We start from the raw sequence: 17,373 nt of genomic DNA on the forward strand, positions 1-17,373 counted from the left end.
TACAATGATGTGACCAGGGGCCAGAGCTTTTAAGGGACAGGCAATGTAGTGGCTGAGACTGTGATCTTTGAGGGCTTGTTCACACCGGCAGCTAGAGAGCAGTAAAGCCAGGCAGTTGAGCCATGGTTTTAATGCCCCTAACCGCCTACATAAGGAAGGTCATGCAGCTGCTATGGGCTGTTCACGTGTTGCTTTTGCCGGGTGGTACCACAAACATAACCCATTTAAATGTATGGGGCCACGCTGCACCTGCATTAAATACATACACATTGCGGTGCGGTGGTTCAGCCTTTGAAGGATTAAAACAGGTGGTGAGGGCAAGGGCTACCGCAGGTAAGAATGAGTCCTGACTTGTGAGGATGTACAGCACTGATGCATGATTTTCCCACATGTACCTGCAGCGGGAAGATGTGAATGGACCATTAGTCCTTCTTCACACAGGTGTTCTATACCATATGCCAACATGTTTTCTGCATGGAATGTTGACAGATAGTGTGAGTTCGGCGCGGTGCACCCGTGCCCATATTACTGTTACATTTGGGTTCATGTCGCTGATGTGTATGAATTGAAATAAATGTGCCTGCCTGAACTGGGATATATGGAACACTTGTGCCTCTCAGTGGGGGAAAACACGGCCCTCACACAGTGTAAACTATGGTACGCTCGTGAACATGGGGGCCTTACTCAGCTAACACACAGAGCACAAAAGAAAATATTGCACATTTTTGTACATGCAACTGAATGCCAAAAAAGAAAATGAAAAATGTGTGAAAGTTGGGTGAATCATGGGTGAAAACTCAGGAAGCACCAATATATATACCGATATAAGACCGAGTACTGATACTTTTTCGCAAGTACTTGTCGATACCAACTGCCGACACCTATTTTCTGTGTCAAGTGACAGTTTCTTTTGGGTTTGGTCACACCATACATGCATGAAAACGGATGAAAAAACTGCACAGATTTCACTTGCAGAGACATAAGTTTCACATCAGTCTTCATGTGTGTTTCTGTAGTGAGCGTTTACAGCCTGTTCACATATGTGCGGGTCGGTGGCTGTGCGATTTGAAAAAGAGTCCTATGCAATTTCAGTCCGGTTCAGGTGCGATTTCTAATCTCATACACTAAAAAATGCATTGGAATCACACCTAAACCGCTGAACAAAAGCGCACCGGAATGGGCACTGCAAACTGGCCCGCACCAATGTGAACTGAGTCTGAAGGTATTGGTTTTAGTATCAGAGCATTAATTGTACTCGCGCAAATGCTTAGTATCGGCACCGATACCAGTATTGATGCAACGCTAGTGAAAACACTGAGGCCCCACTGAAACTTGTACATGAATGCACATTGCCACAACATATGTCAATGCACTTGCTCATAGGGGTGCCCTAAAAAGTTCCAAAAAATATGGTCCTGGTTACTAGACTCCAATGATTCATCTCATCCCTCCCTTCCTCGGGGTGTGGAGGAGGACAGTTAGATAATTTTAGGTAATAATTGAGTGAAGACTAGGCAATGGTTGCTGGGTAGTAGGTACATTGTATGAGTAGCTAAAGTAACAACTGTGATTCCACAAAGTATTGTCTTAGTCCCGGTTCACACTGGGGCAACTTGTCAGGCGAGTTAGTCGCCTGACAAGTCGCGCTCCATTCGGTGCAATGGAACCGTTCGAATCGGAGCAACTCAAGTCTCTCCGACTTAGAAAAAGGTTCCTGCACTACTTTGGGGGCGATTTGGATTGACTTCTTTTAGAGAAGTCGTTTGCAAGCCCCGCTGAAGTAGCGCTGCAGGACGCGGCTTCAGAGTCAGGTGACTTTAAAGCCACCAGTGAACCCAGCCTAAGACAGTGTTTCTCAGTCAAGGCACCCTTTAAAATTATGGAGTCTTAAGGCACCTCATTCTAAAATGTAAAAAACGATTCTAATAGTTTTACATAATGAGGCAGCATCAAGACACGTAGGACACCCAACGTTAGGGGTGACTTATTCTTCCAAAGCAAATACACTTTTGCACACTAGTACAGACTAGTATTCCAATGTTTCTCCTCTCCCTCAGTTTCTCTCCATCACTCAGCTAATGTGACCCCAGTGTTGATGGAGAGGGGCAGGGGAGGGGCAAACAAGGATGCTGTAAAGTCGATCAACACCCTTCTTATCAACACTGATGACATCATTGGTTGTTAGGATGTCTGATGCTGGAAGGTTGTAATGGTGCACAATAAAAACCTGTGGCTTTGTGTAACTAAAAGGCAGGCTTGATCCACTCGCTGGCTAATATACCTTTTTGGCAATTTTTAGGCATTTGGCCAAGGCACCCTATTTGTAAAAGGCTGATCTATAGTATTGTTAGAAGTGAAGTTATTTATTTTGCTGTATGCTGGATATCATTTCTATGCTGGATATCATATTGATCGATCTTAGGGTCATATCTTGTGTGCAAATGTTTTACATATTCCTTTATTACTTGATCCAACATTATGTACCGAGTACGTGAAGTGTCCTGTTTTGTTATAAGTCATTTTCTGTAATTTTTATCTTTGTTTTTGAAAATCTGGTCAATAAAAATTACCTAGATTCGAAAAAAAAAAAAAAAAAACATGTGTTGTGTGTTATTCATTGTAAATGGCACCCTAACGCGTTTTAGAGTAAAGCCTAACGCACAATGAACTGCACTGCCATAAATCATGTGTTGTGTTTTGAAAAAAGGGCCATGCATGTTTTTCCATCCACACAAAAAATTTCAGCGCTAAATAAATTAAGTTCAAAGTGAATCATTAAAAAATAGTCCATATAGTGCTTGAACACTAAAGTGCATAGTGACAGGTGAAAAGAAAGTTCACTGAAGTAATATACAAAGAAATGTGATTGCTTATATGAATATCCACTTGGTGCACCTCCACCATGATAATAAACAGGATGTGAGCTTAACAGATCTCTAGACTCCATGTTATAGGAGTCTAGACAAGCGTCTGAAAAGTAACTCCACTTTTGTTGAGAAAAAACATACCCCTCTGGGTGATCTCTATATATATTGAAGGGATTTTAGCAATCTTTGTTGCAGATTCCTATCTTTTGTTATTCCAAAGAAATCCCTGTGTGTTCCTCTGTGCCTCTGTGCTTTGTGGGTCTAATGGGAGTGGTTTCATAATTATCTATCAGCTGTGGCAGCTGCAGGGCTCTAATGAGGAAAGCTGCTGGGCCTGCATCCCTTTAGACGTGTTCCTATTGGGAGTATCTCACCAAAATGACATTTTTGTTGCAGGAGATGCCAGAAATCTGACTTGTATCTTAGGCAGACTTCTGGGAAAATTGGTAAGCCAATCAGGAAATGATGTTTCTGGGGTGTGGTCAGTACACATTCTGTGTACAGAACAGCTCCAGGTAGCCATATTGCATTTCATTTTCAGAAAATCACAGCAGCTGCAGATTGGAAAGGAAAGGTCATTTTTAATAACATTCAATTACAATATGATTTGTGTTGCAATTGTATACGCTATATTGTTTTTTGCTTTATTTGCTATTTTTTTCCCCAACAAAAAGTGGAGTTACCCTTTAAATAATGATCCAGCACCCAAAGTGAATCTCTCAGTGGTTAGACTGGAAAGGAAGGTAACATGACTGGCCAAACAAAACCCTGGTGTTCCTCAGATGTGTTCAAGGAAGAAAAAGGGGATCCATATACTGTAGTGTAAAACTGTAAAAGACCTTCAGTTTGAGAAAAAGTTACTAAACACTTACAGCAATCCAGTGAATAGTCAGCGGTTAACATTGTAGTTCCCTGGGATAAAAATTACTTGTACACAAGCTCAATTGGCATGGTTAGTTCAAAATAGACTGCATCCAACATGTTTCGTCATGTGACATCATCTGGGACATTGGTTGTGGTGTGTGGGCAGCCACTCATAATGAACAGGCTGCCTTAATGCAACCCACGTGGACACATAACGGACTTTTAACGCATGTGCAATAACGCACAGAAACACCCAGCTTTAGTGTGAATGGGCCCTGTTTAATAGACTCCTATTGTGTTTTATACATTATGACGCCTAGAAGCTCCCGGACTATGTGGAAGAAAATAGTTCTAAAGCACAATAGTTCTTGTTACACCAGGGTCACCATTTTTTTTTTTTTTTTAATGCAGTATAACACAGAAAAGCACTTTGCACTCACAGCAACACCTCAGCCATTCACCGGAGTGCTCTGCTGGCACATAACAAAACAGCAGCCTCCTCCTCATTGCATTCACACCTCACCTTCAGATCGGAGACGTCTCGGTAACATTGCTCGGAGCGGGTGTGATCTGACAGCTGCACGTTCCAGAAACAAGGGAGCTGATGTACCAGGAAAGGGTTCTGCTTTATGACAGCGTTGAAGATGTCCTGGGGAGAGAAGACAGCTCAGACCTCCGCACTCACATTGCAAATTCCAAGCTACAAATGTCTGTCTGATGTTGTCAGGATGAAAGAAATTCAAGAAAGCTCTTAGCTGTTCATTTATGGTGTGCTGGACCAGGGTAAACTCTTCACTTTTTTCAATTAAGCTGAAGGTTTTTAACCCAGTCCAGACTGAAAAGCTAAACAAATGTATATATCTCAGACCGGCTACCTGTATTAATGTAGATGTGACCCTAACTAAAGGCCATTTAGTTTGCTCTCTGCACTGTTTATCATAAATAATTACCATGATTTTCTAATAAAACATAAAGGGGTTGATTTACTAAAAGCAAATAGACTGTGCACTCTGCAAGTGCATTTTGTCCAGAGCTTAGTAAATGAGGTAAACCTTCACATTGCAAAGAATACCCAATCACGTGCAAGGAAAAAAAAACATCATAAAGCACATGAGTGTATGATGGAAGTCAGCAGAGCTTCTGCTCATTTACTAAGCTCTGGAGCAACTGCTCTTGCAAAGTGCACAGTCTATTTTCCTTTCGTAAATCAACCCCATATTCCCTTCAGTCTTGCACAGTTGTACTGGCTCCTCTACTCTACTGAAGTTGCTTACTCGGATTTCACTGCACACTGTGAGCTTCTTACAATGTGCATTGGAAGTTGCAGCAAGTCAGACAGAGCTTGCCTTGTTTTCTGGCTGGAGGACATCCAGCAACATTTATCGCCTCCTCAGACTGATTGTCCCTATCCTGCCCCTTTCATTCATTGGATTTCAGTTCTTTCAATCATGGAGGCTCAGCATCATAGGTGGGCATTACCTAGGGTGGTCTGCATGCAAATACAGTCTGCCTAGGAACACCCAATCAACTGATTGCTAGCATCAGGGCTGGGGGCTCTTTAGAGGAGTGACAGGGGGTAGTGATGAAGGAAATTAATGCCCAGTACCTTGCTGCTCCCTCCCATCAGACATGATCTGCCTTCACTGTATAGAAAAGCCTAGACTCCCAGTGATAATGTTTTTGGGGCTAAAATAAGGTATGTAATAAAAAAGAAAAAAAAAAAAAAGGTTTTATTTAAAAATGTCATTAGCTTAGTTGTGCTTTAGAACAGGGGTCTCCAAACTTTCTCAACAAAGGGCCAGTTTACTGTCCTTCAGACTTTAGGGAGGCCGGACTATGCCCACTGGGAGTAAACAATGCAACCATCTATGGTAATAGGGGAGAAATAGTACCCCATCATTGGTGTCACTGGGAGGAATAGTACCCCATCATTGGTGTCACTGGGAGGAATAGTGCCCCATCATTGGCATTAGTGGATGGAATTATGCCCCATCGTTGGGGTCAGTGGGAGGAATTGTCCCCCATCGTTGGTGTCAGTGGGAGGAATTTTGCCCCATCATTGGTGTCAGTGGCAGAAATAATGCCCCATTATTGGTGTCAGTGGCAACAATATTGCCTCAAGGACTGGATAAAGGCAAGCAAAGGGCCACATCCAGCCCCAGGGCCACAGATTAGAGACCACTGGTTTAAGGTGTGGAAGGGATTTATAACTAGGGTAAGGTTTTATTGCTATTCTTGCCCACTCAGGGTATATTCAGTCCCTTTATCTGTCTTAATGGCTGTGGCCCTGGGACTGAAAGTCATTGAAAGTGCAAACTTTTGTGTCACCAGAACAGAGGGGAAATCTTACAATGGGGGCACGTGATCTCTTGACAACTGACTAAAACCAACTAGGGGTTTTTAATCATTATACTCCCAAAGCTGAGAAAAATGTTTTGGCTTTAGATATTCTTTCATTCTTCAGCTTCAATTTGAAACTGAAACATCAGTTTTGGAGGAATTGACCACTTATTAGAAAAAAAAAAAAAACCTCTCAATCTCAATTGCTCTACCTCGTCACATGAGCACAGGCACAGAGGAGGCCATAGCAGCCTATCTCCCACCGCCCCCGTGAAGACGTCAGATGACAAAACCGGTAGGGCATGCCGAAGGATGCTGAAACAATACCGCATCGCACTGAAACATTGTATCCACGCTCGTGGTTCGCATAGCGGCGACCCGAGCAGCGGAGGATTTCTTTTACACGCAGACTCCTAGTATCAGGCAGACACCATCTAATGTTAATGTTTACTATCTTGCTTTTTGAAATAAATAATTGTTATACAGTATCACGCTATAGTCGGCATTCCTTATTCTCTTTCCTCATATGGACCATCCTGAGCCTTGATCCATCCTGAGGTGAACAATAACAAATTAAGGGGAGAAGTTTCTGGCTGATCATTGGTGTGGATAATGCTTTTTGCTGGTTTATAATTTTACCAGCAACATTTCTGGTGAGTTCTATCTAGGACAATCAGTGAAGCACTGTGGGTGGAAGGATTTTCACGTGTGAACACTTCGTGTTTGGACTATCAGCACTATTTGCACTTTTGTCACTGGATTTTTCAATATGGACTTTTTTTGATGGACTTTCATTTATAATTCACATATTCCATTTATTTATTTATTAATTTTTGATAGATTTATTTTTGGATTTATTGAGGTTATTGATATACCAATTGGTACACCTGTGCACACAGCACAACTTAATTGCACTAGCACTTTTCCATTTTAGGCATTGGAGAATCAACTTGTTTGCAATCATTACAAATAAATTACACATACATATAAGGACATTCAACCATTAGTATAAAAAGACAAATATTGGGACATTGTTCAAATAGTAGGAGATAAATTACAATTATTAGGAGAGATACACTGCATTTGCACTTTTTTTGATATTTTGATTGCACATTAATTTTCACATCATCACTCATGCATTAGCATTTTTTGAAATGTATTGGTTTATTTTGCATAGGGTCAATAATGGATAGTTTCTAGTTTTATTCAGTATTTATTGCTTTATTTTATTTAATTCCTCTCACACTTAGTCAGAGTCCAGAATTTATATTGTAAGATTAGCATTGAGCATTGAAAAACGTACAGAAATTGCGCTGATTTTTCTTTCCCATATGTCCATATAGCATAGTTATAGTTGATCTGCAGCACGTCTGTAAGTTTACATCAAAATACCACTAACAGCTCTCTTTCCTAAAAAACCCCAAGGCGCCGTATCTTTTTATATTTGACATATCTCCCAAAAATGCTGTAGGCCTATTTTTTAATACATTTTTTGGAGCAGGCCATTCTCATTCCAAGGTGACCAGAGGATCCCCATTATATTCTAAGAGAACACAGCTCAGAGTGCCATACGCTGCAATAGTTTGTTTGAAAACCAAGCATGGCAGAGTGTTCATCTGATGGTGCAGATTTTACGCCTGTCTGTGCATAATCCTAGACAAAATAATTAGCACGCCTCTTCCAAACTGCCACTTACACATCTGTGCTCCTACATGAGCCTCAGGAATCCCCACGCTAGAACTCAAAGAGAAGTTAAAAAACGAAGCTCATGAAATATCGTTTTTCCCTATTCATGGATGTCAGGATAACTTTAGGGAATTCTCAGGTTCAATAAGAACTTTCAAACCTACCGTGGCCACATCCAGCTCTCCTCACCTGATCCAGGAAGCTGTAAAAAGTATTTTCTTTGCTGACATTTCACAGCTGAGGGTACTGGCCTTTTCTAATAATTGATCAGTGAGTATGCAGAATTGTACCTTGAATTTATTCACATTAAATATTAAATTGCTCTCATTGGGTTATTATAAATCAGAACTCCAGCCAAATAAGATAAAAATCAATAGCCCAGTAAAAGATAAAATAGCAATACCAGCATTATTCACTCTCAATCCAGAGATTTCCACTACTGTACTTTTTTCTGCTGCTAGATGACCTTCTTCCTCTGAGCCTAGCCCTTCCTCTGGACTCACCTCCAGTCTGTGACTGGACAGTGAAGGATAAGCAGCACAGTGATGAGCTCATCTCTCTGTCACTCTACCCTCTCCTGCTATTGGCATGCTCCTTGTTAGCACTGCTGCATCTTCCTCTGAGCCTAGCCCTTCCTCTGGACCCACCTCCAGCCAGTGATAAGCTCATCTCTCTGTCACTCTGCCCTCTCCTCCTATTGGCATGCTCCTTGTTAGCACTGCTGCTTCTTTCTCTCCCACTCCAGCCCTGCTGTACCCCTGTACTGAAACACTCCTTGCATATAAAAAAGCATCCCTTTTACAAATGCGTTAATGAATAGAAAGCTGCATTAATTGTGTCCTATATATCTGCCTGGGGTTCAGCTTTAAAGGCCCTGTACACCTAATTTTTTGTTGCTTTAACAAGGTATTTGTGTAGTTATATTTCCTGTGTCATTTGCCTTATCTTGTAATGATGGGCTCACATGTTGTGGCTGCATTTTATAATGTCATGGCTGACCAGATGTTCATGTCCCTATGTTCATGTATTAAATCCTCTTGCTAGTCCCTATTTACCAAAGGGACAGGTAACTTCTTATTCCAGGTTAAACAGCATCCAATGCATGTCTTATAATTTCCTCTGTGTTGCATCACAAATGTTTTGAGTGCTGTTAATTGCTCTGCCTGCTTGTGTCTGTGTCAGATCTAATTACTGTTTAGCTCTCACCTGCTGAGCACCAGACTGAGAGACCTGGGGACTGTGGGATATCTAATTTCTTTACAGAAAATATCAATTTTTACACCACAGGAAGAAGTCATGCACTAACCTGTACAGTGTCAGACTGCATGCCTCATTTTTGAATTCAAACAGAAACTTCTGACACAGGAATGTGAAGATTTACTCTACTATAGGCTGTAGGTAGGGGGCAACAAATGACACCATGAAACTACATGATCAATACACATCTTATGCAGGTGACAAACACGAGGTGCAGGAAAAAAAGCAAATACTACCCCTCCTGTTTCCTTCCTGTCAACACTCAATTGCTGCTAACCATATGAATCTAAACAGTCCAAGATTTCAGAGCTACATTGATTGCCTGATCTCATTGATTAATGGCTGCTATTTTGGTTATAGCTGTTTTACCTCGAAAAGGTCCCATGCTATGCAAGGCATTTACATGTAGTGGAACCAAACATGTGGCTGTTCAATTTTATGTATGCTTTAACCTTCTGTAAAAACGAATAAAATGGTAAATTAGACACATTTTCCTTGTTTTCACAGCGAGTTATGTGAGGATGGATAAGGGAGAGAGATGGAATCTACTCTGGAAAAACCTGTTACTTGACTGATATTATAATATTATTGCACTATATAAAGAGCTCGCTGTGATGTCAAAATGCTCGTTATTTAATGGTACATGAGTGTAACTCATGCTTGCCACTTGCTTTAAAGCGGAACTTCACTCTCTCAATCAACATAGACTATTTTTAATTCTTATGCTGCTAGCATTAATACATCAATAGTAAAGTATATTATATTTACTTGTTTCAGACTTTATTTTTACATTTCTTTAGTTGGTTCCTGGTTTCCAGGCTTAGGCAAATGAGGGCATACATCCCCGAAGTCTCTAGGAGGGGAGGAGAGGCTTTTTCAGCTAAGCACATCCTCCGGCATGCATGCCTGAGCTAAGCGCAGGTAGATTCCAGGAAGTAAAAGTTGTTACTATTGGTACAATTTAAAGGTCAGCTCTAGGCAGATATAAAAGACACGAATTAATGTATCACTGTATTCATTAATACATTGTTAAATGTATTTTTTTAAAGGGTCAGTACTTGAATCTGACCCGGTATAGGTCTCTTGCAGGCCCTATAGAGTGGAGCTCAGAAAGGGGAGGAGAAAAGCAGCACAAGCAGCTAATAAGTTCATGTGCTGACGGAGCATGCTGACAGGAGGAAAAAGCTCCCCTCCCTCATCAGACAGTGAAGGGGCAGAAGCACAATGTAAGCATTCTCACACACTGACTGGATCACAGAGATGACCCATCTTCTCCTGGTCTGGGTGCCAAGTGCTGCTGTATAGAGGATTACAGAAGATCATTTAGGACAGATTCAGGTATTTATGTATACTAGATGTGTTTAGCTGTGAGTGTTACATACAGTGGCCAAAATAATTATTTGATCCCCTGCAGATTTTGTAGGTTTGCCCACTTACAAAGAAATGAAGGGTCTAGAATTGTTATCATAGGTGTATTTTAAATTGATAGAGACAGAATATCAACCAAAAAACACGATACAAATGTTATAAATTGAGTTACAGTTCAGTGAGTAAAATAAGAATTTGATTCCCTACCAACCAACAATAATTCTGGCACCCACAGTCTGGCTACAGTATGTGCTCTTGTGGTACACAGATTAGTCCTGTCAATTTAAGGTGCTCCTAACGACAATTTGTTATGTGTATAAAAGACACCTGTCCACAGAATCTCTTTCTTCCCACAGAATCTCTTTCTTCCATTCAAACCTCACCATCACAGGCCTGACCAATGAGCTGTCAAAGGACCAAGGCTGCACAAGGCTGAAATGGGCTACAAGATCATCAGAAAGAAACTTAGTGATGAGGAGACAACTGTTGGAGCGATTACTCGCAAATGGAAGAAATGCAAAATAACCATCAATCGCCCTTGGTCTGGAGCTACATGCATGCTCATGGGGTAAGGATAATCAAAAAGGATCAGCCCAGAACTACACAGGAGGAGCTTGTGAATGATCTCTCAAGGCAGTTGGGACCACTGTCACCAAACAATCCACTGGTAACACAATAAGCCACCATGGATTGAAATCCTGCAGCCCCTACAAGGTCCCCCTCCTCAAGAAGGCACATGTACAGGCCAGTCTGAAGTTTTGCCAATGAACATCTAAATGATTCAGAAAAGGAATGGGAGAAAGTGCTGTGGTCGGAGACCAACATTTAGCTCTTTGGCAATAGCTTGACTCGCCATGTTTGGAGGAAGAAAAATGCTGACTATGAACACCATCCCTACAGTAAAGCACAGAGGTGGAAAAATAATGCTTTGGGGCTTTTGTTCTGCTAACTTTGCTGCATTGAGGGCCCAATGGACAGGGCCATGTATTGTAAAATTTGGGATGAGAACCTTTTTCCCTCAGCCAGAACACTGAAGATGGATCGTGGATGGGTCTTCCAGCATGACATTGACCCAAAACATACCGCCAAGGCAACAAAGTAGTGGCTCAAAAAGAAGCACATTAAGGTCATGTGCCTAGCCAATCTCCAGACGTAATCCTATAGAAGATTTATGGAGGGAGCTGAAACTTTGAGTTGCTAAGAGACAGCCAAGAAACCCTAAGGATTTAGAGAAGATATTCAAAGAAGAGTGGACCAAAATCCTTCCTGTGTGCAAACCTGATCACCAACTACAAGAAACGTCTTACCTCTGTGCTTGCCAACAAGGGTTTCTCCACCAAGTACTAAGTCAAGTTTTGCTTGAGGATCAAATACTTATTTTACTGAACTGCAACACAATTTATAACATTTGTATCATGTGTTTTTATGGATTTTTGGTTGATATTCTGTCTCTATCAATTAAAATACACCAATGATAAACATTATAGACCTTTATTTAAAGTGGGCAAACTTACAAAATCTGCAGGGGATCAAATATTCATTTTCCCCACTGTATGTAATCACTGAAAAAAATTACAAAAAGGTATTGCTAATATAAATGCCTGACCCTATCTTCCTGTAAATTCATTACACAGAATAACTCAAGCTTAGATAGGGAAGGTCAGAACTAAGTTATTCAAGATTCTATTGATTTGCACAGTGCTGTCAGACTAAGGCTCTATTCACATCACTGCAGGCTGCGTGTAGGACAGCCCATTTATTTCAATAGGCTGCCCTTCCCGCAGAAACACAGGAAAAAAAGCCCCAAACCCTTTTTAAAATTGTGCCACATGGAACCGCATGGTGCTACAGTGAGAAAATGCTTGTGTTTTACCAAAGCGTGAGGTGAATTGAGGATTAATGGAAGAGCAGAGTGCTTCTCTCACGCGTAGGGGATGCATTTCCGGCACGTGATAGTGTGCACCCAGCCTAAAGCTAAACATAGATGGATCGAACTTTGACCAGTTCAGCAGGGGCTGGGCTGAATTTTGAGCCAAGTATGGCAGTCACCGATTGACAGAAATCGATTGTTAGATTGACTTCTGACAAACAGGAATGTTGGAAAACTTTTCTCGCTCAGCTGCTGCCAACTGGCTGATAGTCCCACTGGCAGACAGTCCCACTGGCAGAGAGTCCCTCTGTCAGAGTACAATGTCCCAGCAGGGAGGAATTCCTCCATCCACCTCACTTGAGTGCATGGAGGAATTTGTTTTTGGGTTTGTTTCGTTCAGCTTTTTTATTTGCAGAAAAATGTAATACATGTTAGTGTACGTCTATTTTTCAGTCTTTGTCCATCAATGTGTGACTGAATCATATTGTGCCCAGTCCGGGGTAAGTTACCCCACATCCAGCACTGGCGCTCTTACTTGATCAGCCAAGGAGGTAGACAGCATGCTCATTAGTTCCCGTTCAGCCGTCAGACGCCACATCTGCTCCCATTTCATCTTGCGCAGCTTGTCCAGAAGCAGAAGAATCACCCCTACAACAAACAAAAGGGCACATTAACACTTACAGCCTCTCTTGCTCATTCCATAATAGACTGATCTATTGTAAAGCAGGATCCCTTAATGTGTATCTAAAGACATTTTCTTTTCTTTTTTTAGTTTTATGTAATGTATGATAGTATATTCGTCCCCAATGAGGAGATTGACCCTCTCTTATTTGTCCTGCAGACCATTGTGAGAAAGTGATAGGAAATTTTGCACTTGTCCAAAAAAGTTTCAATGTGGACAATGTTTTAGAGGGGATTTCCTCTCTAGAAAACAGGAGAGAACATGCCACAACAGGACACGAAAAATAAAATAAAAAATCTCTAAACAAAAACAGAAAAGATTTTAATTTTAGATAGACTTTGGGGGGAATTTACTAAAACTGGAGCATGCAAAATCTGGTGCAGCGCTGCACGGAAACCAATGAGCTTTCAGGTTTTATTATCAAAGCTTAATAACCAAGCTAAGGTTAGATTAGAAGTTAATTGGCTACCATGCACAGCTTCACCAGATTCTGAATGCTTCAATTTTAGTAATTCCCCCACTTTGACTATCTGTTTCAATCTGTATTGTGATGATTGCCAGGTAGTGCACAGCACCATAGAATATGTTGGCACTTTAAAGGCCCATTCACACATCACAGTAATACAAGTAACATGTGTTGCTGAGTTGTGATGCCATTCATTTCGAATAGTACCCCAAGGCATTAAGGCAATGCATCTGTGTTTTAAGGCGCAGCTACTCACCGAAATACATGGTAGAATTCCCAAAAAGGGTCATATGCAATTTTTAGCATTGGCACCTCAACGCAATGCACACTGACACATGACATCATGTCCAAAAAGAAACCACACAGAAGTAAATGCGCCCTAAAAGGAATTTACAGCTGTACTTACTTTATTTATTATGGCCATTTACTTAATCTTTTAAAAAATGTTTTTCTTCTTTTAAGTCAGTTCTTTGGTTTAACTGCTTGTCTCTCTCAATACTAGTCGATTTGTTTGACTGCCTGAAATTAACACATAGTCATTATGGCTAGGTATTCAGTAGAGATGCTGACCCCACTGCCTTATATACAGGTTACCATTAAAGCAAGCATCCACAAATCTCTATATATTATTCTGGATCATCTGGAACAGAAAATGTGTTAAAATGGGAAAGTCACATCAGAAATTGCTCCTAAGTAAACGTTAACTCAAACCGTGGAAGCATTATAGTTGCACTTAATGGAGGGAGCACAGAATGTTCCAGCATTGCCGCAAACACAAACACACTATAAACATCTGCAGAGAGAATACAAAGGGGAAAGAAATGTTCTTTTTTGGCTGAACACTGACAGATTACCTGCATTCAAACATTATGAGGTGCACAGTCTTCTATGCGTGCTTTGCTTAACGCTGTGCCTACAGCGGAGGCTAAGTCCATGCTGATAGGTCACCATGGCAGAAAAATACTAAAAAGAGCTCTGCTGTAAACACTTTCAGAGTAAAAAAATGCATATTTATAGCTTCATACATAGATATTCAAGACTCAAAGGTAAAGAAGTTGCTCAACATAAGCTCTTTAAGGTCAGCTTCATTGTAATGAAAACTATGCTAAAAATAACCCCCAAAGATCTCTCTACCAATTTCAATTTCATTTTTAAACCCTGCTTTTTAAAAATATACACTTTCCTAGTTTTTGACTGCATAAAAGGAGTAGGAAGTAGACCCATTAAGCACATCCAGCAGGTATGTTCCTGCATGTCTAAATGGTTTTCCTTTTCTTGACTACAATCTTGCATTAAAATTCACAGCCACTGTATGCCCCATGCTAAGAGAGCATTGATCTAGGTTCCATTTCAGAACCAGAAGCATGCATTCATAGTCCTGAGACCACTCAATCACTGGCAGCTACTGATCTCAGGCTAGTGACTGGAATTCAGTCAGTGTAGTTCTTGATCATGGAAACACCATAACAGGGGATCACTCAAGAACCTTTTGCCAAAAAAAAGCCATCTGTAGCTGTCACTGTGCATTGTAAATTAATAAATACATATATAAAAAGTATAATTAAAAACTAGTAAAGGGTTAAATACTGTTAGGGTCCTTTCACACAGGCTTTCCCCTTGGCGGACTCAGTTTAGCTCAGCGGGGATCAATCTGCTGATCCCTGCTGAGCAGGCGATGACAGCTCCGTCTCCGCTTACTTTGCAGAGATGAAGATCCCTACTCTCCTCTATGGGAGATCGGATGAAAACGGACCGCCTGTCCATTTTCATCCAATCCGATCCTCCAGATGGATGGAAAATAAGGTTTCCATCCGTCTGGTTTTCAAGGACCATATCGGAGAGCAGCAGGTGTCAGCGGAGATGTCGCCGCTGACATCCGCCACTCCATAGAGCATTTGATCAGGTCCTGGCGGGTGATATGGGCTCACCAGAGGCGTGGAGTCTAAGCACTAACCAGTGTTCACCAGAGCTGCTGATGGGAGCGATGAGTTTTGCTGCGTGTTAGTACCAGGTTGTGGTTCTCAGAATCGCCCCACGAGGAGGTGAGCATACAGTGGTACAGTAGCAGATAAAGCAGGTAGGGATCAAGCAGAAGCATAGTCAGTAACAAGCCAAAGCCCAGTAACAAGTGGTTGCAGGTTGGGATCAAGCAGAAGCGTAGTTGAGGAACAAGCCTAAGGTCAGTAACAATTGGTAGGAAAGATACGAATAAGAGCAGGACTGACAAGAGCAGCATGTTAGCTGGAGAGAGCACAATAATCTAGCAAGCAGGAAGTGCAACAGCATGGCTAAAAGAGGAAGTTTATGGGAGAAGCAAAGGGATCAAAGTTCAAGAGAAACAAGTTTCAAGGCAAGATTGTTTAAGGAATTGTCCAGGCTGCTGTCCAGCATCCCAGTTGGTTTAGCAAGAAGAGGCACCGCCAGCCTCAGCAAATGTTGCAGGTTCAGACCAGAGTCCTGACAGTTGGCTTTCAATTGGTACATGTTTCATTGTATACATAAAATAAGATGGTGGAAAAAGTGGAGGATCAGCCATTTAGGGGCCCTGACATCATAGGCCCCGTAGCAGTTGCCCCTCTGTAGCTATGCCTGGAAAAATTACCCAGAATCATCAGTGGAAAACTGAGTTTGACTTTACTGGTAGAAAATAATAACCTCTAATCAGCAGTACAGTTACTCCTTATAATACCCGGCCGTGGCATATATTTAGTCTATATTACGTCTGTGTATTGATCCCCCCTGACACTTTTCTTAAGTCTGACTGCTGCTCAGTCCGATAAATTCCCGTACAACCATTCAGCCCGTTACAAGTGTCATTATTATGCGCGATGCGCTGTAACGCTGCAGACAGAATTCCGCTCGATATCTCTAGACATTAGTCTGAGATTCTAATCTTTAACCTAATCACTGATGGGGTGATGTGGAGTATACATTGACAAACAAACAAAAAAAAAAACTTTACTCATACAGTCACAGCGATATTGAAATTCATTTTTTAATTCATTATTCATTAAGAGTCCTGTGTTGGAAAGCTAGCCCAGATGTGGGAAGATCTTTTATCCAACATGAAAGATTAAAATTCATCTAATCGTTCTCCAACTGATTGTATTACACTTGAAACAGTGGCAGTCGCCCCTTCAAATTAGGATCAGTGCGTAGCTGCCGTAAAGGAGGAAAAAAGAAAAGTGCTAAAAATGTTATGGACTGTAATGAGTTGGGAAATGATGAAATGAATTGTTTTCTCTCTCACTCGTTTTTTAGGACAGCTGCATGTTCCTGGACTAAAAAGAGTCCAGCTTCTCTATGGCATCATCCAAAAGGTATTGAAGTTTTCCAAAGCAGACATTGGCTAGGGTGGTCACAAATGCTAGGATGACCCTATAAGCACAAGTGATGAGGCATCTTCCTGTCCTGGAAGGTCTCAAAAGCTACCTCAACCTGCAGTGACCTTCTGCCTGATTAAAAAAAGTCATGACTGGGGCTCAAGGATGTATTTTTAATGATAAAAGGTAGCGCTAATCCAAAAATGTATGCTGTTGCTGTATATCAGAGGTCTCCAAACTTTATAACAAAGAGCCAGTTTACTGTCCTTCAGACTTAGGGGGACTGGACTTTGGCCACTGGGAGAAGAAAATGCCTTAGCGTCAGTAAGAGTAAACAAGACCCCATCTTGGGATCCTCCAGTATTGGTGTCAGTAGGAGGAATAGTGCCCCATCATTGATGTCATTGGATGGAATATTACCCCATTATTGGTGTCAGTGGGTGGAATATTACCCCATTATTGGTGTCAGTGGGAGGAATAATGGCCCATTGTTGGTGTCAATGGCAGAAATTGTGCCCCATTGGTGGTGTCAGTGGGGGGGAATAGTGCCTTGTATCTTAGAGAACAATAGTGCCCCAAGGGCTGGATAAAGAAAAGGAAAGGGCCACATATGGCCCCCAGGCCTCATTTTGGAGTACGGTGCTTACTCT

General features: G+C 41.5%; 1 protein-coding gene across 1 annotated transcript in view; it reads right to left on the reverse strand.

Moving 5' to 3' along the window:
- LARGE1 (LARGE xylosyl- and glucuronyltransferase 1) overlaps positions 1–17,373 on the reverse strand; it is a 716,318-nt gene that overhangs the window by 49,187 nt on the left and 649,758 nt on the right. The window contains exons 8-9 of the mRNA XM_082255353.1: positions 12,788–12,900; positions 4,255–4,380 (exon numbers count right to left, since the gene is read on the reverse strand). Coding sequence (XP_082111479.1) covers positions 4,255–4,380; positions 12,788–12,900 — 239 coding nt within the window. The remainder of the gene's footprint in view (positions 1–4,254; positions 4,381–12,787; positions 12,901–17,373) is intronic.

Source organism: Pelophylax lessonae (assembly GCF_965119305.1).
Source record: "Pelophylax lessonae genome assembly, chromosome: 4".
Taxonomy (NCBI): domain Eukaryota; kingdom Metazoa; phylum Chordata; class Amphibia; order Anura; family Ranidae; genus Pelophylax; species Pelophylax lessonae.